Consider the following 22,697-nt stretch of genomic DNA (forward strand, 5'->3'; position numbering starts at 1 on the left):
AATAAAGGGCACTTATACAAAGCTAAGGGCCACATCATCCTAAATGGAGAGAGTCTGAAAGCTTTCCCCTTGAGATCCGGAACCAGACAAGGATGCCTTTTATCACCAGTCTTATTCAGCATTGTGCTGGAGGTCCTAGCCAGAGCAGTTAGGTAGATAAAGAAATAAAGGACATCCAGATTGGCAAGGAAGAAGTAAAAGTATTTCTATTTGCAGATGACATGATCTTATACACAGAAAACCCTAAAGAATCCTCAAGAAAACTGCTAGAACTAATAGAAGAGTTCAGCAGAGTATCAGGATACAAGATAAACATACAAAAATCAGTTAGATTCCTCTACACCAACAAAAAGAACATCGAAGAGGAAATCACCAAACCAATACCATTTATAGAAGCCCCCAAGAAGATAAAATATTTAGGAATAAATCTTACCAGAGACATAAAAGACCTATACAAAGAAAACTACAAGACACTACTGCAAAAAAACATAAGTGGAAAAACATACCTGTCTTGTGGATAGGAAGACTCAACATTGTCAAAATGTCTATTCTACCAAAAGCCATCTATAGATACAATGCAATTCCAATCCAAATTCCAACGACATTTTTGAGATGGAGAAACAAATCACCAACTTCATATGTAAGGAAAAGAGGCCCTGGATACATAAAGCATTACTGAAAAAGAAGAACAAAATGGGAGGCCTCGCATTACCTGATTTTAGAACTATTATACCGCCACAGTAGTCAAAACAGCCTGGTACTGGTACAACAACAGATACATAGGCCAATGCAACAAAATTGAGAATCCAGACATAAACCCATCCACATATGAGCAGCTGACATTTGACAAAGGCCCAAAATCAGTTAAATGGGGAAAAGACAGTCTCTTTAACACATGGTGCTGGTATACCTGGATATCCATCTGCAAAAAAAAAATGAAACGAGACCCATACATCACATCATGCACAAAAACTAACTCAAAATGGATCAAAGACCTAAATATAAAATCTAAAATGATAAAGATCATGGAAGAAAAAGTAGGGACAATGCTAGCAGCCCTAACACATGGCATAAACAGTACACAAAACATTATTAACAATGCACAAATACCAGAAGAGAAACTAGATAACTGGGAGCTCCTAAAAATCAAACACCTACGCTCATCCAAAGACTTCACCAAAGGAGTAAAAAGATTACCTACAGATCAGGAAAAAGTTTTTAGCTGTGACATTTCTGATCAGCATCTGATCTCTAAAAATCTACATGATACTGCAAAAACTCAACTACAAAAAGACAAATAACCCAATGAAAAAATGGGCAAAGGATGTGAACAGACACTTCACTAAAGAAGACATCCAGGCAGCTAACAGATACATGAAGAAATGCTCACGATCATTAGCCATTAGAGAAATGCAAATCAAAACTACAATGAGATTCCATCTCACTCTAACAAGGCTGGCATTAATCAAAAAAACACAAAATAATAAATGTTGGAGAGGTTGTGGAGAGACTGGAACATTTCTACACTGCTGGTGGGAATGTCAAATGGTACAGCCACTTTGGAAATCAATTTGGTGCTTCCTTAAAAAAAACTAGAAATAAGATCCAGCAATCCCACTCCTTGGAATTTATCACAGAGAAATAAGAGCCTTTACATGAACAGATACATGCACACCCATGTTCATTGCAGCACTGTTTACAATAGCAAAAAGATGGAAGCAACCAAGGTGCCCATCAAAGGGTGAGTGGATAAATAAATATGGTATATTCACACAATGGAATAATATGCATCGATAAAGAACAGCGATGAATCTGTGAAACATCTCATAACATGGGGGAATCTGGAAGGCATTATGCTGAGTGAAGTTAGTTGCAAAAGGACAAATATTGTATGAGACCATTATTATGAGGACTCAAGAAATAGTTTAAACAGAGAAGAAAATATTCTTTGATGGTTATGAGAGTGGGGAGGGAGGGAGGGAGAGGGGTATTCACTATTTAGATAGCAGACAAGAACTAGTTTAGGTGAAGGGAAAGACCACACACAATACAGGAGAGGTCAGCACAACTACACTAAACCAAAAGCAAAGATGTTTCCTGAATACAACCAAATGCTTCGAAGGCCAGCATAGCAGGGGAGGCGGTTTGGGGACCATGGCTACAGGGGACACCTAGGTCAATTGGCATAATAAAATCTATTAAGAAAACATTCTGCGTCCCACTTTGAAGAGTGGCATCTGGGGTCTTAAATGTTAGCAAGCAGCCATCTAAGATGCGTCGAGTTGTCTCAACCTGCCTGGAGCAAAGGAGAAGGAAGACACAAGGTAATTATGAGCCCAGGAGACAGAACGGGCCACATAAATCAGAGACTACATCAGCCTGAGACCAGAAGAACTAGATGGTGCCCGGCTACAACCGGTGACAGGGAACACAGCAGAGAATCCCTGAAGGAGCAGGAGAGCAGTGGGATGCAGACCTCAAATTCTCGTAAAAAGATCAGACTTAATGGTCTAACTGAGACTAGAAGGAACCTCGAGGTCATAGTCCCCAGACCTTCTGTTAGCCCAAGACAGGAACCGTTCCCAAAGCCAACTCTTCAGACAGGGATTGGACTGGACTGTGAGATAGAAAATGATACTGGTGATGAGTGAGCCTCTCGGATCAAGCAGACACATGAGACTATGTGGGCAGCTCCTGTCTGTAGGGGAGATGAGAAGGCAGAGAGAGAGAGAAGCTGGCTGAATGGACTCGGAAATACAGGGTGGACAAAAGGAGTGTGCTTGTCTCATTGAGGGGAGAGCAACTAGGTGTATATAGCAAGGCGTATGTAAATTTTTGTTTGAGAGACTGACTTGATTTGTAAACTTTCACTTAAAGCACAATAAAAATTTTTTATTATTGAGAATATACAAAGCAGAGCATATGCCATTTGAACAATTTCTACAGGTGCAATTCAGTGACATTTATTTACAGGTGCAATTCAGTGACATTGACTATACTCTTCAAGTTGTGCAACCATTCTCACCCACTTTTTCCAAATTCTTCCTCCCCCATTAACATAAACTCATCTCTAAGTTTCAAATCTTTCAAGTGGCTGTTGTCACTTTGATCCCTTTGGGTAGTTCTTAAAAGAGCATAATGCTCAAGGCAGATATTCTTTACTAATTAAGCTAAACTATTATTTGGCTGTTAAGCTAAACTATTATTTGGCTGCTAACCAAAAGTCTGGCAGTTTGAATCCGCCAGGTGCTCCTTGGCAAGTCTATAGGGTAGTTCTACTCTGTCCTATAGGGTCACTATGAGTTGGAATCAACTCAACAGCAACGGGTTTGGTTTGGGGGTATTATCTGGTTTAAAGAAGATTTCAGGGAATATTTTTGATTTAAGATTTAAATATTATCTCAAAGCAATAATTTTGGGGGTTCATCCAGGCTTCATGGCTCCAGAATGTCTAGATTTGTGAGAATTTCAAATTCTGGTCTATATTTCCCCCCTTTTGATTGGGATTCTTCTGTAAAATCTTTGACCAAAATGTTCCGTAATGGTAGCTGGGCACTATCCAGTTCTTTCTGGTTTCATGGCAAAGGAAAGAGTTGTTCATGGAGGCAATTAACCACACATTCCATATCTTCCTCCTATTCCTGACTTTCCTTCTTTCTCTTTTGCTCCAGCAAAGAGAGGTCAATTGTTTTAGCTTGGATGGCCTTTGCAAGCCTGATGGGTACAATTTTGACGAAAGAGGCCATAGTGCAAAGCACCTTCTGATGGAGGCTGCAGAAACCACAGACCCAGTGTATGAGAGACTGGCTTGATTTGTAAACTTTCCCTTAAAGCGCAATAAAAAAAAAAAAAAAAAAAAGATCTGGCTTTGGTTTGGCCACATCAAAAGTATTTTCTCACATCTCTGAAATTCTCCAAAATCTAGAAAAGCACAAGTCATCTAAAATGTAAGCTCTGTGAGACAAGGCCCTGGACTGCTGGCCTCCACAGAGCCCCCAGTGCCCAGCCCAGAGTCTGGTCTAGAGTCAGTGCTCCATAAATGTTTGTCGAATGAAGTCAATCACGGAGTTACTTCCAAGTGCTAAGAACCGAACAACCCAACTGCCCAGCAGCTGGGAAGTGGTTGAATGTGTGTGTGAATGTACTTATACCCTGTCTCATTAAAGTGACAAACTCTGACACAGTTACTGTGTTAAAAATATTATTTACAAACAGCTTATAACATGGACAATGTCTTATGTTTTAATGTTACAGGAGAAAAAATAAGTACAAAATAGAAATGAGTCATAATTATCACAACTATCTAAAAGCAAGTTCCTGCCAAAACTTCACATAACCAAAAGGCTAGTAGGGAAAGCACTCAAATGTTAACAGTTACTGGTGGTCCCCAACCTCCATTTATTCGGCTGTTCTCTATTTTTCAACTTTTTAAATATATATATACATTACTAGTAATTTTTTTAGTACACTGAGGAATACGCTTTATTTTTCAAAGTGACATTGCACTAGTGGGAAAGAGGCTGCTCCAGGCTCAGGATCCGCCGCTCCCCTAGCCGCCACACCCCATTGCCCAGAGATGGCCTCCAGGGCTGAGCCAGATTAGATGGCGCCCCAGGGCCCTGCGGCTCTGGCCCTCCCCACCCCAAAACCACAGGGCTCCCAGCAAGGGAGAAACTTCCAAGTAGCTGTGCCTGTTCCAGGCTGGAAATGCTACCTCTAAGTCGGGCAGTAAGCCCACTGGCGGGCAGCACCTCCCTCCAGCGGCAGGGCCTCCGCCAGGGCAGTTAAAGGGTTAACCCTGTTCCCCAGGAATTCCCAGAAAGTACTCATGGGTGGAATTTCCCAGACAGGCAGAAGACAGACGGACAGACACCTCAGACAGCTCCCGCCACTGAGCACAGATGTTTGCCTGGGGGGTGGCGGTGCCGAAAGCCAACGCCGCCACACATCCTTGCGGTGATAGGTCGCCGTAGGCAGAACCGAGAGGAGACTCGCCTGAGCAGGCTGAGGGCGCGGGTGGAGAAGGGGCAGGGGCGGAGTTGGTCTGCAGGTCGGGTCTGAGAGTGGAAGTCCCTTCTGTTGTCTCCTTCTGAATAGCACCAACAAAAGGGAGAAAAAAAAAAAAGTTATTGTCAAGTCGATTCCGACTCATAGCGACCCTATAGGACAGGGTAGAACTGCCCCATAGCGATTCCAAGGAGAGGCTGGTGGATTCGAACTGCCGATCTTTTGGTTAGCAGCCGAACTTTTTACCACTGCGCCACCAGGACTCCTCTGAATCGCACAGGAACTGCAATTCTCCCTGAGTCCACCAGGCGTCGCAGCGGCTCTAAGAGGGATCTGGGCGGTGCGAGTGTGTGTTCTGGATCCGCTGGTTGTCTAGGTAGTAGCATTTAGCAAATTTTTTGTTTAAATGGTGGCTTTGTCTATTTATCCTACAAGGCTAGGGGGTCCCTGAGGGCAGGAATTTTGTCTCAAGCTACCCTTACACCATTGTGGTTGACCAGAGCGCAAGGCGCCTAGGAGTTCTCCACTAGGTCTGATGAACGGTCCACCAACCGTCGGATGGATGGAATCAAAGCCTCAAGTGAGGGTGCGGAGGACGGCGCCAAACCCGGGAAGGAGGGCTCTGCGTCCCCTTCTTCCTCAAAATCTTCCCCACCCCTCTCCGCCCGTCTCGCTCAGCTCTAGATGCAGGCAGGGCGTGAGCGGACGTGGCCCCGCCGGGCTGGCTGAGCGAGCCCGAACCTGCCCAGGTAAGCGACACAGCCTCGGGACCCCACGCGTTCCCGCCCATCCCGGGTGGTCTGAGAAAGGGATCTGCCCAAAGCCTTCTCCTCAAAAGGATCAATCCTGAGCTAGCCTCTCTAAAGGGCTATCACCACCCCTTCCCCCTCTAACCTCTCTTTGTTTCTTTTCAGACCAATTATGTCCAGCAGAAGTTAAAGTTTACTGAACAGTGATTTCACTCACTCAACAAATATTTATTGATCATCTACTACTGTGTGCTAAGTGCTGTGCCAGACCCGGGCGATACAGCAGTGAGCAAAACAGACAAAAATCCCTCCCCTCGCGGAGCTTCGATTCTATGGGACATATGAGCTGGGATGGGGTACTCTCGACAGGGGCGCGTGGGAGGCCCACACCCAGGTGTCCTCCCAGGTGAGCAAAACTCGCGTGAGGCTCAGCCCAGGGGCCTCTGGGCAGGTAGACTTCGGCCCCGGCGGGAGGGGCGGGCCGCACCTCTGGTAAACGCCGGGTTGGGCACGTCGCTTGGGGCAGGTGTGATCTGGGGTAGACGTTCGCAAAGCCCAGCCCTGACCCGGCCGCAGGGTTACTGAGCGAGCACGTAGGGCGCGCTGGGTAAATATTTTGCCACAAGTTGCAAGTCTGACCTCCTGCGGCCTGAGCCCCGCGGAGGGTGGAGGCCGGCCCGGCTCGCCCCCACCCCTGGCTTCTCCACGGCAGGATCGGCGCTGGACTCGCCGCGGCGTCCGGGCCCCGCGTAATTACAGGGGCTGTCTGTCGCCAGGCCTGGCAGTAAAAGAGAAGGATGAAACGGCCTGGAAACTGGTGAAGCTGGGCCCGAGCCGGCAGGGGGCCTCAGGTCCGCGCCCTCCTGCGATGCGCAGCCGCAGAGAAGGGTCGGCCAGGGGTGCAGATACACAACACCCGTGACAACCACACAGTCAGTGGCACAATTACACTCAGAAGCACCAAACGTAGACGCACAGCATTCGGCTCCCCCGCCCCAGGCACACACAGAAGCCTAATCAAACACCTGCCCGCCCTCCCACCCAGGAGATGGGAGGCAGACACCGCCTGCCAACCCCTATCCAGACAGCAGCAGATCCCAGCAGGGAGAGGAGCCCCGAGAGGCGAATTCCAGCGGGTTTGTTTACACTGCGCGGGGGATGGGGCCCCGGCTGGGTATAGGGGGCCCAACTGATTGGGAGACCCAGCCCAGACTGGGCCAGACCCAGCCGCACTGCCCGGGGACGCCGCACAGGCACCCCCAACACACACAGGCACACACAGCACTGCACGCCGGTGCACGTTTCCTCTCCACTTCACACGCTGTTCACAAACATTAGCATACGTACGTCAAAGAGTTTTACACGCTCCCCCACACGGGGCTGTGATATTACTCACAAATACTTTCACACTTGCGCGCCATCACACTTATTTACACACGTCAGATGCACATGTGTGGTTACAGTTTGTCACCCTTCCTTCCCAGACTCTCACAATCCATATTCAAGAGTTCACTCGCACGGTACACACGCGTTTTGCCACACACACACAGCGGACTCCCTCGCAGGCCCCGGGTAAGCCCGGGTCCGGCTTACACGCCCTGATAAACAGAGGCGCCCTTAGCCCCAGCCGCACACGTTACACACTTGATCACACACAGGGTCGCACTTTATTCCCAGCATCTAGGCGATGACACAATCTCCGGAACAAAGGCAACATTGACAAACTCAACAAAAACAAACAGCCGCATGTGTGTGGGGAGGGCCAGTGGAGCGCAGAGTCCGGGAACCCGGGGGGAGGGTGGAGGGAGCGGGGGGAGGGGTTAAAGGAAAGTGTGGGAATGCGGGCGCCGGATCCTGGCGAATGCAGGGCTCTGGAAAGAAAGGTGCGGCGGGGCAGATCAACAGCCTTGCGCTCTGCAGGAACTGCGCAGAGCCAGCAGCCCTGCCCCGCATCGGCGCGTTCGCAGACCCGCGTGTGCATGCTCCTTCCCTTTTCCCGCATGCAACTGAGCCCAAATCCACACCCGGCACAGGCCCACAAAGCAGCACACAGACCCACAAGTGAGCCAACACACATCTCGGAGCGGATTTGTCGAAGCCGAGGCGCGCACACCACTCCCTCCCGCAACCCCGGCCCCCTCCTCTTCGCGCTCTCCCCTCCTCCGGCTCCCCAGCCCCCAAGCCCCGGGGCAGCCGCGCGCCGGGCGGGGCGGGGCGGGGGCGGGGGCGGGGCGGGGTGTCGGGCGGCGCGGGCCCAAAAGGCGGAGTCGCGAGGCGAAAGGGCCAGAGCTGCGAGCGCGGTGCTGACTGCCGCGGCAGAGGAAGCCAGCCGGAGCCCGGACCCGGAGGAGCCCCCTGCCCCCTCGGCCTGGTCAGGCCCCACGCTATGGAGTTTTTCTGGGCCCCTCTCTTAGGTCTGTGCTGCAGTCTGGCCGCTGCGGATCGCCACACGGTCTTCTGGAACAGTTCAAACCCCAAGTAAGCCACTAGTCCTGCCGGCACCCGGGCGCCTGGTTGGCACTGCTTCCCTCCCTCCAGAGCAACTATCCCGGGCCAGTCCTCGTCCTGAGCCTAGGGGAGGTGACCAGGGCCGGGAGGGATTCTGGGGATTTCCTTCTCGTCACTTCTCCCCTATAACTGGGAGCACGTCTCATGGCAGGAGCCTGCCCTTGTGTACTTGCTTGAGCACTATCTCTGCCCTTCCTTTCCTTCCTCCTAGCACCCCAGTTACTCTTAAACGAAGGGGCCGTGTTGGGCAGTCAAACCCTCTGCAAGCAAGGACCACCCTCTTTGGCCTCCTGGGCTCTTGCTCTAGGCCCCCCAGCATAAGAGCCCCTGTGCCCCTTCTTGTCACTTAGGCATCTGACTGTCTTGACAGGTACTGAGGTGACGTCTAGAGTGAGCAGAGTGCTCAAATATAATCCTAAAAGGAGCACTCAGGAGGGGCCTGGGCTGCAGGCAGTAGGCATTCCTTCTGTATTCAAATGACTCTGAAAAGCTCCCCACAAGGCTTTTTTTGAAGTGGCCTGGGGGAGACACAGGCTGTGCTTGGGTAGGTTGGAGGGGTCACCTGTTTCTAAAGTTTAGGTCTGTAAAACTGTAGAGATGGGAAGGGGTGGAGGTCTTGGGGAAAGGAGATTCAGAAGGAAAGGAAGGGGTTTAAAAGGTTAAAGAGGGCTCTGGGCAGGAAGGGGTTAATTTCTCTGGGCAGGTTTAGGGCTGTGTGGCAAATGGTACTGGGAGGAAGAAGCTTGATCGGACCCTTTGTTCTTGCCCTTGAGTTTTCTGAAGTTATGGGAACAGTGTGGGAAAACAGGAGACTGGAGAGAGGGGAGCAGGGAGAAGAGGGGCTGGGCAGCTTGGGGTCACTGAAAACACCTCACTCAGCTTGGGCACCCCCAGCCCTAGCATGCCTGCCCCCTCCTTCCCTTGAGAAATATTTTGTACCAGCTTCCTCTGACCCTGTGGCATTGCTTGGTGGGGAGTCTGTCATCTGTGGCATGTCGTGGAGTGGGTTGAGGCAACAGCCCGCTGCCAACCCCAGAGGGCAATGCCCTCTTGTCCAGGGGGTTCCAGGGGAGCCCAGTCAGCCCTCCCCCGCCCCACTCCTGGTTGCGTGTTCTTTGCTTCCTTGACCCAGTCTTGTCCTAGTGGGAGAGAGCAAAGTCCCTGTTTATGCCCATGCCAGGTGTTGGTTGAAGAAGGAGGAGGGGACAGGAAGCCATGAGTAGGGAGGGGGGACCCTGGCTTTTTCCGTTCCCAAGCTCCCAGGTTTCCTTTCTTTCAGGAAGGAGCCTCTTCCTTGCCCCATCCCCGCCTTCCCTGACGCCGCTGCCCCCCTTTCCCAGATGGAGAGCAGGAGTCAAACTGAGGCTAAGTGGAGCAGATTGTATCCCCAGGAGGGGGGTGATGGGTGCCCCACCAAGCAGAGCTTCTGCCCTGTCCATCTGGCCACACACGCGCTTACACACACACACACACACACACACACACACACACACACACACCCTACCATACCCACAACTTAAAGAGAAGCCAGCCCAGAGTGGAGTCCAGCCAGGCTGGACTCAGGTTGGGGGCAAAAATGAGGTGGCAGTGAGCTGGGCGTGTGCGAGGTTGACATGAGTGATTCAGGGCAGTGGGCATAGGCCCTGGGATCTTGAGGCCTCAGGCAGGAGCAGCGTGGTGAGAAGAGTGGTGCTGCTGTGAGCTGGGACTGGCCTCCTTAGTGCTGCAGGGGCAGGTACCCTGCCCATTCAGACCTGGTGGCTCCCTTTGCTTGGAGGACAGTGCCAGGGCCAATGGGCACTGTGCCATCCCGGGGTCCTGGGGGCTGTCCACATTTGCCAAATACATTTTCACAGGTTCTCCCAAGTGCTGGGCGGGAGGCAGAGGTGGATGAGGAATGAGTCAGTGCCCGTCACGGGAATGGGGGAAAGACGCCAGCCCCAGAGCTGAAATACCTGTTCCGAAATGGCTTCTATGTTTATCTCTCCGGAGAGGAATTTTAAAAGCCTCTCTCGGCTCCTCTCTCCCTCTCTCTCTTTTCCCCGGGGTGGGGGAGGGGCCTGGTAAGCCTAGCTCCAGCTCTGACGTGCTCCTACAAGGCCAGGCCTCTTCGGGGTCCTGATGACTGGGCAGTGGGTGCCCACCTCAGGCCGCCTCTGGGCCAAACCCCTGCCCTCCACCTCCCCCCTACCACCCAGGCCCAAAGCTTTGGTTTGAAGCAAGTTGGCAGCCTGCTCTGCTGAGTCTCTAGCTGGCAGCGCTTGGGGGAATTAGAGAAGCTGACCAGCTTGGAGAGGGGGAGTGGAGGCGCTTTTCCTTCTTACTAGGACCCCACCCAGACTGGAGCCAGGTGTCTGGAGCCGGGGGAGGGGCTGGTGGGCGGTCTGGCTCAGGGAGGTTGTGGGACCTGGGGGTATGGGCTGGGGGAGGGGAGCCGGCTCCACCTTGGGAGGAGAGGAGGGGCAGGGCCGGCTCAGACCCCAGGCACTCCAGCGTTTCTGGAGCACCTCTCAGGGGAGGTGAATGTGGGGCTTTGGAGATAAAGGGACAGGGGTGTTTTGGGGTGCTTTGAGAGAAGTGAACAAGGAGCCCTGGGCATAAATTTGAGTGGCTAGAAAGGAAACTTTGAGGGGACTAAAAACAATATAACTTAAAGGACTAGGGGCCTGGGGGTTTGGGGAGAGTGAAGCTGGGAAATGTGGAATATACTTGGTGGACCAGGGATAAAAATGAGGGGAGTGAGAGAAGTGAAGACATAGATGTGTTGGGGGCTGAGTGCTAGTCCGGTAAAGAGAAAGGATTGCCCTGGATGCTGGTTACAGAATGGGTCAGTAGGTCTTACCTGAGGTCTGATAACATTTAAAGGAGCAGCTGGTAGAATAGATGGGGGCAGAATATTTCTGGGTAGAAAGGGATTGATGAGTGACTTAGAAGCCCATCCTTGGGTAAATATCAAGGGGTTTATGGGAAGTGCTTTGATACCTGAAAGATACTGAGTACATGCGATTTGGAGGATTAGTGGAAAACAATGAGGGTGAGGGGAAGGTTTGGAGATTGTGGGAAGATATTTAAGAGATCAAGAACAGTAAATATTGCGAGCTGTGATTCTGGAAAAAATCTTCGTGGAGGGGGTGCAGTGTGAAATGCTAGGGGTCATGTAAACATATGGAGGTGCAAGGCTCTGATCTGACTCTTGAATGACCACCTGCTTCCTCCACCTCTGCGCACACCCAGGTTCTGGAATGATGACTACACAGTCCATGTACAGCTGAATGACTACCTGGACATCATCTGTCCGCATTATGAGGACGACTCTGTGGCAGTTGCTGCCATGGAGCAGTACACGCTCTACTTGGTGGAGGGTGAGGAATACCAGCTATGCCAGCCCAAATCCAAGGACCAGGTCCGCTGGCAGTGCACCCAGCCCAGGGCCAGGCATGGCCCAGAGAAGCTGTCTGAGAAGTTCCAGCGCTTCACACCCTTCACTCTGGGCAAGGAGTTCAAAGAAGGACATAGCTACTATTACATCTGTGAGTGCCTGGGAGACATGCACACAAGTAGACATGCTGGGGGACGCAGAAGGCATGATGCATATGCTTGGGTATACGCTTGGTGGGGAATCAAGCAGCAGTGGGTCTCTCCCAATCCTGAGGTTCTATTATTCATTCATTCATATTACAAATGTGCAGTGAGCTTCTACTGTGTACTGGGCACTCTGCTTGGCACTACAGGCACAGAGATAAGTAAGATTTTACAAAGTCGCTGACCTCCAGGAAGCTGGAAAGGGACACACGTAGTTTAATGGACCATTAGAACAGCATGATGTGGTAGACCTGAGCACACAAACCCTGGAGAGATGACCTAAGCAAATACCAGGCTGGAGCTCTATCTTAGTCATCTAGTGCTGCTACAACAGAAATACTACAAGTGGATGGCTTTAACAAAGAGAGATTTATTTTCTCACAGTCTAGTAGACTAGAAGCCCAAATTCAGGGCATCAGCTCCATGGGGAAGCTTTCTCTCTCTGTTGGCTCTGGAGGAAGTTCGTTGTCAGCAATCTTCCCCTGGACTAGGAGCTTCTCCACGCAGGGACCCTGTGTCCAAAGGACGCACTCTGCTCCCAGCACTGCTTTCTTGGTGGTATGAGATCCCCAACTCTGCTTGCTTCCATTTCCTTTTATCTCTTGTAAGATAAAAAGTGGTGCAGGCCATACCCCAGGGAAGCTCCCTTTGCATTGGATCAGGGATGTGACCTGAGCAAGGGTGTTACATCCCACCCTAATCCACTTTAACCACAGGCAGAGATTATGATTTATAACACACAGGAAGATCACAAAATGGAGGACATGCTACCCAATACTGGGAAACATGGCCTAACCAAGTTGACGCATATTTTGCGGGGACACAGTTCAATGCATGACAAGTGCTCAGAGAAGGTTTGCTGGGGAAGATGACCCCAGAGCTTAGGACAAGCAAAACAGTTGGCCAGGCATGAGGGCACAAACGCAAAGTGAGCATGACATCTTCCAACCAGTTGCCATCAAGTCAACTCCGACTCATGGGACCCCAAGTGTGTCAGTGTAGAGCTATTCTGTACATGGTTTTCAGACATAGGTCATCAGGCCTTTCTTCTGAGGCACCTCTGGGTGGACTCCAACCTCCAACTTTTCAGTTAGCAGCCTAACACATCTTCAGGGAGCTCCAAATGATTTAGCCTGGGTGGAGTGGAAGGGACACAGGAAGTGGAGAGAGAAGATTGGGGAGGTGAGCAGGGCAGATCATGAAGGGCCTAAGAAGTTCTAAGGAACTAATGCCTGAGGGCAGTGGAAAGCCTTGGTGGATTTTAAGAGATAAAAGATCAGCTTCTTGGAGAATGGATCCAGGACTCAGTCTGAGGGAGTGAGGCAGGGGGAGTATAAAATGGCCCAGGTAAGGGGAGCATGTTGTACGGTTTTCACCGAATTTCAGGCTTGGAGGGGTGGAGGATGGAATGTGGGGAAGGGACAGTGTCTATGTTTTCCCACTACCACCAAAGCTGAGGGTTTTCCAAAGAATGAGAGGTTGGGCTGAACATTGGGCAGAAAATGGGCAAAAACTAAGGAGGGTAAGAATCAGAGATTAGAGGAAAGACCGGAATTTGCAGGCGCCAGAGATATTTGGGCTTAGATTTTCTTCAAATGAAGGTTCCTTCCTTAACATCCTCTGGGTTTTCCTTGCAGCTAAGCCCATCCACCACGAAGGAGACCAGTGCTTGAGGTTAAAGGTGATCGTCAACGGCAAAACCAGTGAGTGTCAGGGCCCTACGGGCCTCCCCTACCAATGGCCATAGCTTCCTTCCCCCATCTCCATGCTGGGCCTGGTCTAGTAATTCTGGGATGGTAGGGAAGTCCCACTACCCAGTCTACCCAGCACTCTCACCCCTCTGCCTCCCTGGTATAATATCTGATCTCTTGCCACACCTGTCTTTCAGCTAATAGTCCTCAGGCCCATGCCAATCCACAGGAGAAGAGACTTCCAGCAGGTGGGTAGCTGGAGCAAATTGAGCCTGGGTCACAGAGGGGGTCTATTGAAGGAGGGTGGGTACAGGAGGTGGGTCCCATGCCAGACAGATGCTGGAGAAATATCAGTGGGCTGATGGCCAGTGCCAGCAGTGGGGTCACTCACTCTGGGGGCCTTTGCCTGCTCACCTTGCAGATGACCCGGAAGTGCAGGTTCTACATAGCATCGGTGACAGTGCTGCACCCCGCCTCTTTCCACTTGTCTGGGCTGTGCTGCTCCTGCCACTTCTGCTGCTGCAAACCCCGTGAATGTGTACGCCACACCTGGCGTAAGGATTGGCACTGGGCTGAGGGGGCGGGGCAGGCACCCCTCACCTATCTTGGGACAGCTCCTAAAGCCCCAGCCTTGGGAACCACTCCCACCACATACACAAGCTGCTACCCAGCAGCCTCAAAACGGGTCAGTATTAAGGGTTTCAACCCAAAGGAGTTCAGCAAGCCTGGCAGTGCCATCCCTGCCTCCACCTCAGAGGGATGGAAAAAGAAGTGGGGAAAGCCTTTCCCTGACAGTCCTGCCCTTAAGCCAAAGAAACAAGCTGTGCTGACATGGCCCCTAAAAGGGCGCAGTGGGAGCCGGGCTGGCAGGTGCTTGGGGTCATGCAGATGGATGGACAGATGCTGAGCTTGGCAGAGATGCCCCTCCCAGAGAGAGCCAGGATGCCCATATGAACTGACTGAAGGAAAGTGAGCAACAGTTTCCTGCTTGGAAGCAAGGGACAGGAGCAACATGTTTGGGCTGACCCAGCATCTCCCCCAAAGACTTCCATCTGTGGAGCTGCCACAGTGAGGTTTGTAGCCGGGCACTGCATCCTCTCCCCATCCCAGGGCAGCACGCCCCAGAGCTGTGCCAGCAGGGAGGCTGTGCCAACCCGATCTTAGAGTGTAGCTGGAAGGGCAGTGCCCATGTGTACCACGTCTGTGCCTAGAGTATAACCTGTAGGGCAGGGCCCACATGTACAGTATCTGTATATAAACTTTCTGTATGTCTGTGCTGATTTCTACAACTGGAGTTTTTATACAGTGTTTTTTGTCTCATAATAAAGTCATGTGTTTTTTTTTTTTAACATGCTTTTTCTGCTCCTCCATACTAGTTTATGACCATTCAGGCAAAAACACAGGGCTTACTTTGTGCTGCGGTCTGCCCTCCACCTGCAGTAACTGGGTGTTAATTCCTTTCCCTACGTCTCTGAAGGACAAGTGCCCCTGCCAGGCCAAGATGGTGGGGTGTTTCCTCTTCTGAGGGGTGTCCAGGACAGGAGTGCTCCCACAATAGTCTCTCAGGTTCTAGGCTCCCAGTTTGCAAGTTCCTCTTGCCCAACCTCTGGCCCACTCCCACCCCCTCAGTGCTGGGCTCTGGCACATGGTTCAGGCACTCATGCTGTTTGGGTGAGTCAGGACAGCCGCTCAAAGTAAAGCCAGCTGAGGCATGCGGCCCGCCCGACAGCCCCACCAGCAGGGGCGTGTGGGAGGCTGGGAGGGGAAGTTCCCAGAAACATGGAGGATGGACTATGGGGGTCAGTGATAGGGGACTCGGTGGATTGGCCAAGTCATGTAAAGTTGGCAATGTGCCTGAAGGAAGAGGGCATCCGATCAAGACTCCGCGATTTCTGGTAATCCCTTATTTACGGAAGAGATTGGGTAGAGGCTTTAGCAAACTCCGGGAAAAAAAGTCCCAAACCCTGGGAAATTGAGGTTCTGATTTGGAAGAAAAAAAATTTTTATTTATTTATTTTTTTTATGGGAGGGGGTAGCCTGATGGTTGGGTCTTGCAAGCATTTATTTTGCAGTCTACCACATAGGCGCCCGGGCCTGTGGGAGTATGAGATTTGAGGCTGGAGGTCTAGGTGACCTAAGTGTAAGCAGAGTGTGAGTTGTTGCAGTATTGGTGACAAATCCGCGGGCTCCTATGACCAGGACCAACCAGTATCTGGAGGCTGGGTCAAGACCCGCAACGCCAGCAACCCGCAGGCTACACGTCAGCCCGAGCCGGGACTAGGACTCCAAGCGGTGGTGCCTGAGTTCCGGTTTGGCGTTCTAGGGGCAGACTGGTTTCCGGTTCAGTTTCCGGGAGAGACTGCCCAGCGTGTGGGGGCGGAGTCCAGTACGCGGAGGGGGCGGGGCTCCGGCACCGCGGGCCCCGAGCGACCCGAGCTCCTCAGCCGGGCGCCGGATCCGTCTCCCAGAGGGATGCAGCCGGGCACCGTGGTCGACTCGCTCCTTTCCGGAGCCTGTGTGCTCTTCACCCTCGGCATGTTCTCCACCGGCCTGTGAGAACGCGGCCGGGCTGGGCTGGGGCAAGACCAGGAAGTCAGGAAAGAAAAGAGAGGGGCTGAACTTGACCGCAGCCCCAGGCTACGTCCGGGACCTAAAGTCAAAGTGAAATTGGGTCGAGGGGACCGGGAGCAAGGGCGTGGCTTGGTCACTTGGTCTGCGGGGAGGAAGCAAGGGAACTGAGAGTGGGGCCGGGGGTCTATGGGGACTGGAGGACTCTGAGGGTCTGCGGTTGTCCGGGGAGGATGACAGGCTTCGGGTGTCTAGACCCCCTAGCACCCGGATACTTCCTTCTTACCCCTCATGCCTCCCTTCGGGGCCCTGTTGCAGCTCGGACCTCAGGCACATGCAGGTGACCCGGAGCGTGGACAGCGTCCAGTTTCTGCCCTTTCTCACCACAGACGTCAAGTGAGAGGGGCGATGACTACGGCGGGGAGGGGAAGTGGGGGAGGGGTGGAGACGAAGAACGTACAGGAGGGTCAGCCCCACCTCCACGTGCGATGTCCCTCCCCTCCACCTTGCAGCAACCTGAGCTGGCTGAGTTATGGGGTCTTGAAGCAAGACGGGACCCTCATCATCGTCAACGCTGTGGGTGCTGTCCTTCAGACCTTGTATATCTTGGTGTATCTACACTACTGCCCTCGGAAGGTAGAGGCCTTCCCGGACCCACCTCTGCTGCATGCCCTGCCTAGCTGGCAGAGCAAACACTCCCTAGAAGACTAACAGGCTGGTACTGCCACCTTTTCCTGGAAGGCCCCTCCAGCCCTGCAGTATTCCTTTCTCCAGGAAGCCGGGTTTCTGAGACTCACATATTGCCCCCAAATCTGGCAAGGCTGGCAGCGTTGCCTATCTTGATGGTTCCTGTGCTGCCCTGGGCTTCTGCCCCACAAGCTGGGGAAAGGGCTTTATCTCTGATAGCTCCTTCAGAGGTTGGGCCAGTGGTTGAGAATCAGATGATTAGCCCTCCTTCCTCATTCAATTACACAAGCATTTATTAAGCTCCTACTGTGTGTACTGAACTCACAAAGTACCTTTTCCTCTCCTGGAGACCTCCAATGTTGTGGGTGGATCAAACATAATTCCAAGTCACTGGTGGGAAGGGGGCTGTGACAAGTGCAATACTGGAGGTTTGGACAAAAGCTGACTCCCCATGGGAGGATGGGAGAGGGCAGGATGAATCAATCCCAGCAGGGGTCAAGAGTGGGCTCCTGGCACATCTAGAAGGCTACTCTCTCCCCTACAGCAAGCCTTGCTTCTACAGACTGCAGCCCTGCTGGGGGTCCTTCTCATGGGTTATGGCTACTTTTGGCTCATGGTGCCTGACCCTGACACCCAGCTTCAGCAGCTGGGCCTCTTCTGCAGTGTCTTCACCATCAGCATGTACTTCTCACCACTGGCTGACTTGGTAAGTGGGGGTGTCCAAGCAGATGGGAGAGATAAAAGGGGCCAGGCTCCCATAGCCAGATACTGTGGTTTACCCCCCAGAGGAAGGGGCAATCCAAATCCTGGGTGGGTGCGAAGCAGGAGGGAAGAGTTGGGTGATAGACTATCCGGGAGAATGTTTAACCTTTTTCCTGAGGAAATTCTTAGGCTAGGTGAGAGCTTTACTATGTGTTTGGGCTAGGGGTGGGGCCTCACTTTATAGAGGCAGTGGGAAGACTTCGATAGCCTCTGATCAGGGCTTGTCTTTCATCCTTTTTCACAGGCCAACGTCATTAAGACTCAGTCAACCCAGCGTCTCTCCTACTCACTCACCATTGCCACCCTCCTCTCCTCTGCCTCTTGGACCCTCTATGGGTTTCGACTCAGAGATCTCTACATTATGGTAAGCAGAAGAGGGATGGGTGACAGGCGTGCAAGGTGGAAAACCAGCTCCTCTCGTCATAGTAGCCTTATGATTTCAGGTGCCCAACCTTCCAGGAATCTTCACCAGCTTGATCCGCCTCTGGCTTTTCCGGAAGTATCCCCAGGAGAAAGACAAGAACTATCGGCTCCTGCAAACCTGAGGCATCTCACCTGACCACTGGGCACTCTAATGGCAACCTAATACCAAAGAGAACCCCTCATTTCAGCTGTTCCTGTTGACTAGCCCCCCACGGGTATAGTGGGTTGTGGAAAAGAAAAAGGGATGACTTTGTGAATAGAAGAACCAAAGTAAGAGCTTTACCTAGAAGATGCGGTGGGACCTGGGAGATGAACTGCTTTTATTTTTTAGAGAGATTATTTTTTTTAATTTTGGAGGTTGGGGTGATACCTTTAGAATGTGCCTTAGAATAAACTGTTCCTCACCGCTGCCCACCACGGCTCATTCTCTATTCAGTGATTCTCAACCTGCCTGGTTTAGTAAAGGATAGTGACAAAGCAATCACTCTTTTAGCAGGGTAAGGGTGCCCTGCCTCATCCACCGCTACTTTAGGGCTGGTAGGGCTGCTCAGGAGTCCCTGGGTGGTGCAAATGGTTAAGTCCTCAAGTACTAGGCAAAAAGTTGGTGGTTTGAACCCACCCAGAGGTGCCTCAGAAGACAGGCTGGCAATCTGCTTCCAAAAGGTCACAGGCTTGAAAACCCTATGGAGTGCAGTTCTACTCTGCAACACATGGGGTCGCCATGAGTCGGAATCGACTGGATGGCAACTAACAACAACAACAAAGGTTGGCTCAGAAAAGGTATCTAAAAAAAAAAAAAAAAAGACGTTGGAAAGACCCAGAAAGACCTCAAAAAGAATGGAGCTTGGCTTTTATTAAGGAGAATAGAGGTTAGGCATATCTTCTGACAGGGTTAAAAGGACGAGGAAAGTGGAATGACATCTCCATGCTGAGAGATCTTAAGGTCTTTGCCTCCTTCAGTTCAAAACAGGAATGCCGGCAGGTTGCGCAGATAACGGTTGATACGACCTCAGGAAGCTGGAACCTCTCACTTCTCCACTGCCGGTACACATCCCTAATCACCATACCCCACACTCACACTTAACAACGCAGCAAATGAAAATGAATTTGCTCTTTAACGGGGGCTGGGAGGGAGGGCTGCCCGGGCAGGGGTCGGGGAGGGCGTTAGAAGCGCAGGCCCTTGCGGGCCAAATCGGCCCGGGCCTCCTGGATCTGAGTCTGCAGCTCCAGGGCGGCGTCTTCGCAGTCATGAAAAGTGGCCACGCGATAGCCCACGGTGCCCAGGGCAAAGCAGCCGACGGTCACCAGCAAATAGGCGGGCAGCGGCCACAGGACCTCCCGGCAGGTCAAGGGCAGCTCCAGGCCCAGGGTGGGGCCCATGGTCAGGGCCGCCCAGGTGGAGCCCAGGAGCGCCAGCCCCCACAGCCACTGCGCTAGCTTCGTCATGGTCCCTGCGGGAAGAGAAAGCAAGCTCGGAGTCCCTTCCACCCCGCCATCCCCTCTGCATGTGAGACCTAGTGCCTGTGCTTCTCACTCACCCACTCTCCGGATCACCTAACCTCAGCTCCGCTGCTCGGTGGTTCTCGCTGTTCTCGCCCTCTCCATTCAGTTCTCAACCCACCGTTCCCTCTCTGCCCCGCGTCTTCTTTGCCTAGCGCGGCTGGGACGTCAGTGTCTGGAAGCCTACGGCGCATGCTCTGCTTCTGCTCGGCCTTCTGGGAATTGTAGTCTTTCTCCGTGCAGTAGCCTAGGGTACTTGCGGCCCCTGTCTTCCCCAAGGCGGCCTCAACCGACTCTTGGCAAGCCGCTTGCTGGGCCCCGAGAGGCTTTGGGCCGGCTCCCCTAGCTCGGGGCCCTGCTTCAAGTTGCGCCCTAAGCAGATGGCACGAGGCTTGTAGAAAGCCTGAAGACACACTCATATCTTGCAACAAAGTGGAATCGTAATGTCCTTCCCCTTAAACCCCGTTCTACAGTACAGAAATACCATTCATTCATTCATTCACTAACTTCTTATTTCATTCGTTTATTCATTCGAACATTTTTTGAGCCCCGTGGCAGACTGCGGGGTATAGAGATGTCAAGAGACCTGTCCCCTCCTGGGGTGGAGGGGGAAAGCAGGAGTCAGGAAAGTGGATACACTGACAACTAGTCACGATGACAACTAATCGAAGAAGCTTGGAACCAAAGAATGGAGGGCTCCGGGCGGAGGGGCGGGAGTGCCTTTAAAAGGAAAAAAAAATAAAAGAGTTGAACTGGGGGAACGGAAGGATTACCTGATATATTTAAAGGCATCGAAAGAAGGCGTATTCTTCTTTCGGAGTGTTGGGGATGAATTCCTGATGCGTATATAGAAAGCCGAGGCTCTGGTGGCACAGTGGTTAAGAGCTTGGCTGCAAACCAAAAGGTCAGCAGTTTGAATCCACCAGCTGCTCCTTGGAAACCCCGTGGGGAAGTCCTACTTTGTTCTATTGGATCACATTGAGCTGGAGTCGACTCTACAGTAATGAGTTTGGTTTTATACAGAAAACCAAGCAAAAGAAAAGATCAGACAATTACAACTTCAGGGAAAACAAAGCTATTAAAAAAAGAAAGAAAGAATTGATAAAGCCCATAGTTAGAGTTCGGCTTACTAACTTTATTAACTTGCTCCTGCAAGGTAAAGCACACACCAGAGGAACCACGGGGCAGTTCATCCAACGAAGGAAGAAACAGAGTCTTACAGGATACGGGAAAGGGCTGAGTTTAGGTGGAGTCCCTGGGTGGTGCAAAAGGTTAACTCTCTCCACTTATAACCAAAAGTTGGAGGTTCGAGTCTACCCAGAGATGCCTCCGGAAAAACTCCTGGCGATCTACTTCCAAAAGTTCACAGTGACTGAAAACCCTGCGGAGCACAGTTCTACTCTGACACACACATAGGGTCGCCACGAGTCAGGGTCTGCTGGAGGGCAACGGGTTTGAGTTTAGGTAAAATTTAAAGGAAGCAATGTTTTGATGAGTTCAAAGGAAAACACAGCTGTATGTAAAGGAATCAACAACAAACCCCGGCTGAGAAGTGGACTCAGGGTCTGGCTGGAAAGCACAAAGTTAAGATAAATGTGGAATGTTGTGTCCAGAAACCCACTATTGGGTTTGCACCTAGGTTGGAAATCGAGGCTGCCTCTCTGTGTCACAGTAACTGTTAGGGATTGAATTGTGTTCCCCAAAAATATGTGTATCAATTTGGCTGGGCCATGATTCCCAGTATTGTGATTATCCAGCATTTTCTCATCTGATGTGACTTTCTTATGTGTTGTAAATCCTATCACTATGATGTTAATGAGATGGACTAGCAGCGGTTGTATTGATGAGATCTACAAGATTAGATCCTGTCTTAAGCCAATCTCTTTTGAGATATAAAAGACAGAAGCGAATCGAGAGACTGGGGGACCTCATGCCACCAAGAAAGCAGCTCCAGGAGCAGAGCGTATCCTTTGGACCTGAGGTTCCTGTGCAGAGAAGCTTCCAGACCACAGGAAGATTAATGACAAGGACCTTCCTCCAGAGCCAACAGAAGAGAAAGACTTCCCCGGGAGCTGATGCCGTGAATTTGGACTTGTAGCCTACTAGACTGTGAGAGAATAAATTTCTCCTCGTTAAAGCCATCCACTTGTGGTAGTTCTTTTATAAGCAGCACTAGATGACTAAGACAGTAACCAACATGGCTCAGGTCTTCAGACAAGAGTGAGATATTCCATTCTCATTAACGTGATTTCAAATAGGCAAGTTTGGGGGTGTCTATGATTTTAGAGAATGAGGTTTCTCAACCAATGTCCGTGATATGAATGAACAAAAGTAGGGTTTTTGTTTCTTTTTTAAATTGTGCTTTAAGTAAAAGTTCGCGATTCAAGTCAGTTTCTCATACAAAAACCCATTCACACACTGTTATATGACCCTAGTTGCTCTCCCTACAATGTGACAGCGCACTCCTCCTCTCCACCCTGTATTTCAGGTGTCCATTCAACCAGCTCCTGTCCCCCTCTGCCTTCTCACCTCACCTCCAGACAGGAGCTGCCCACATAGTTTCATGTGCCTACTTGAGCTAAGAAGCACACTCCTCACCAGTATCATTTCATGTCTTATAGTCCAGTCTAATCTTTGTCTGAAGAGTTGGCTTCAGGAATGGTTTTAGTTTTGGGCTAGCAGAGAGTCCAGGGGCCATGGCCTCTGGGGTCCTTTCACTCTCTGTCAGACCATAAGTCTGGTCTTTTTGCTAGAATTTGAGGTCTGCATCCCACTTTTCTCCTGCTCTGTCAGGGACTCTCTGTTGTGTTCCCTGTCAGGGCAGCCATTGGTGGTAGCTGGGTAGAACAAAAGCAGTTTTTACAGGTTCACAGAGTCTTAGTACAAACACTACAGAGCAGAGGTGTGAGGAATATTTTCACAGCCCTAATAATGTAAACACTGTGTATTGATTTAACCAAAAATTGGGAGAGTGGGGGAGAGGAGTATATTAGGAGAATCAGGAGTAGAAAAAATTAAACGCTCATCTTCTGTGGCTGGAAGTCAATTGGTTCCATCTAAAATGGGAAAAATCAAGAAATAATAATATAAGGATATCATTTAGAAATACTGAGACAAATACCAGAAAAAGCAGCCAAGAAACTTGAGAGTGGTTGTCTCTGAGGAGTGTGTATGCAGGGTGGGAGAAGTGGAGCAGGGGACTGTCATTTTTCATGACAAG

At 51.1% G+C, this 22,697-nt stretch overlaps 4 protein-coding genes across 7 annotated transcripts; 2 read left to right on the top strand and 2 right to left on the bottom strand.

The window, feature by feature from the left end:
* Positions 1-3,829: 3,829 nt before the first annotated feature.
* On the bottom strand, positions 3,830-7,177 carry LOC126071489 (uncharacterized). The gene is made up of 3 exons (XM_049875680.1): positions 7,153-7,177; positions 6,396-6,741; positions 3,830-5,089 (listed from the first exon to the last, which is right to left on the bottom strand). Exons 1-3 carry the CDS (start codon positions 7,175-7,177, stop codon positions 4,717-4,719), a joined length of 744 nt encoding a protein of 247 aa, XP_049731637.1. The 3' UTR covers positions 3,830-4,716.
* Positions 7,178-8,036: 859 nt separating this feature from the next.
* On the top strand, positions 8,037-14,867 carry EFNA1 (ephrin A1). The gene is made up of 5 exons (XM_049880687.1): positions 8,037-8,234; positions 11,499-11,794; positions 13,484-13,549; positions 13,735-13,785; positions 13,959-14,867. Exons 1-5 carry the CDS (start codon positions 8,143-8,145, stop codon positions 14,069-14,071), a joined length of 618 nt encoding a protein of 205 aa, XP_049736644.1. The 5' UTR covers positions 8,037-8,142; the 3' UTR covers positions 14,072-14,867.
* Positions 14,868-15,909: 1,042 nt separating this feature from the next.
* Positions 15,910-18,386, top strand: SLC50A1 (solute carrier family 50 member 1). 3 transcript variants are annotated; one of them, XM_049880685.1, is made up of 6 exons: positions 15,910-16,089; positions 16,424-16,501; positions 16,618-16,741; positions 17,355-17,498; positions 17,799-17,918; positions 17,998-18,386. In XM_049880685.1, exons 1-6 carry the CDS (start codon positions 16,010-16,012, stop codon positions 18,097-18,099), a joined length of 648 nt encoding a protein of 215 aa, XP_049736642.1. In that variant the 5' UTR covers positions 15,910-16,009; the 3' UTR covers positions 18,100-18,386. The 3 variants fall into 3 exon arrangements, with proteins under 3 accessions (XP_049736642.1, XP_049736641.1, XP_049736643.1); XM_049880684.1 differs by having other exon boundaries at positions 15,911-16,089; positions 17,337-17,498; XM_049880686.1 differs by lacking the exon at positions 15,910-16,089 and adding an exon at positions 16,097-16,198 and having other exon boundaries at positions 17,337-17,498.
* A 424-nt stretch (positions 18,387-18,810) lies between these two features.
* On the bottom strand, positions 18,811-19,653 carry DPM3 (dolichyl-phosphate mannosyltransferase subunit 3, regulatory). Of its 2 annotated transcripts, none has more exons than XM_049880688.1 (2): positions 19,516-19,653; positions 18,811-19,428 (listed from the first exon to the last, which is right to left on the bottom strand). In XM_049880688.1, exon 2 carries the CDS (start codon positions 19,421-19,423, stop codon positions 19,142-19,144), a length of 282 nt encoding a protein of 93 aa, XP_049736645.1. In that variant the 5' UTR covers positions 19,424-19,428; positions 19,516-19,653; the 3' UTR covers positions 18,811-19,141. The 2 variants fall into 2 exon arrangements, with proteins under 2 accessions (XP_049736645.1, XP_049736646.1); XM_049880689.1 differs by having other exon boundaries at positions 19,537-19,645.
* Between the last annotated feature and the right edge of the window lie 3,044 nt (positions 19,654-22,697).

The sequence above is a fragment of the Elephas maximus genome, chromosome 3 (assembly GCF_024166365.1).
Source record: "Elephas maximus indicus isolate mEleMax1 chromosome 3, mEleMax1 primary haplotype, whole genome shotgun sequence".
NCBI lineage: Eukaryota > Metazoa > Chordata > Mammalia > Proboscidea > Elephantidae > Elephas > Elephas maximus.

What these genes read in the sequence shown, in the direction of transcription:
- LOC126071489 (XM_049875680.1), bottom strand. Translation starts at nt 7,177, where the DNA reads ATGGCGCGCAAGTGTGAAAGTATTT. An exon ending in GCGCAAGTGTGAAAGTATTT is followed by an intron (nt 6,742 to 7,152) that starts GTGAGTAATATC and finishes GGGGCGGGGGAG; the next exon opens with CCGAATGCTGTGCGTCTACG. An exon ending in CGGGGCTCAGGCCGCAGGAG is followed by an intron (nt 5,090 to 6,395) that starts GTCAGACTTGCA and finishes GGTGCTATTCAG; the next exon opens with AAGGAGACAACAGAAGGGAC.
- EFNA1 (XM_049880687.1), top strand. Translation starts at nt 8,143, where the DNA reads ATGGAGTTTTTCTGGGCCCCTCTCTTAGGTCTGTGCTGCAGTCTGGCC. An exon ending in ACATAGCTACTATTACATCT is followed by an intron (nt 11,795 to 13,483) that starts GTGAGTGCCTGG and finishes TTTTCCTTGCAG; the next exon opens with CTAAGCCCATCCACCACGAA. An exon ending in GGAGAAGAGACTTCCAGCAG is followed by an intron (nt 13,786 to 13,958) that starts GTGGGTAGCTGG and finishes CTCACCTTGCAG; the next exon opens with ATGACCCGGAAGTGCAGGTT.
- SLC50A1 (XM_049880684.1), top strand. Translation starts at nt 16,010, where the DNA reads ATGCAGCCGGGCACCGTGGTCGACTCGCTCCTTTCCGGAGCCTGTGTG. An exon ending in TACACTACTGCCCTCGGAAG is followed by an intron (nt 16,742 to 17,336) that starts GTAGAGGCCTTC and finishes TCTCCCCTACAG; the next exon opens with CAAGCCTTGCTTCTACAGAC. An exon ending in TCTCACCACTGGCTGACTTG is followed by an intron (nt 17,499 to 17,798) that starts GTAAGTGGGGGT and finishes CCTTTTTCACAG; the next exon opens with GCCAACGTCATTAAGACTCA.
- DPM3 (XM_049880688.1), bottom strand. Translation starts at nt 19,423, where the DNA reads ATGACGAAGCTAGCGCAGTGGCTGTGGGGGCTGGCGCTCCTGGGCTCC.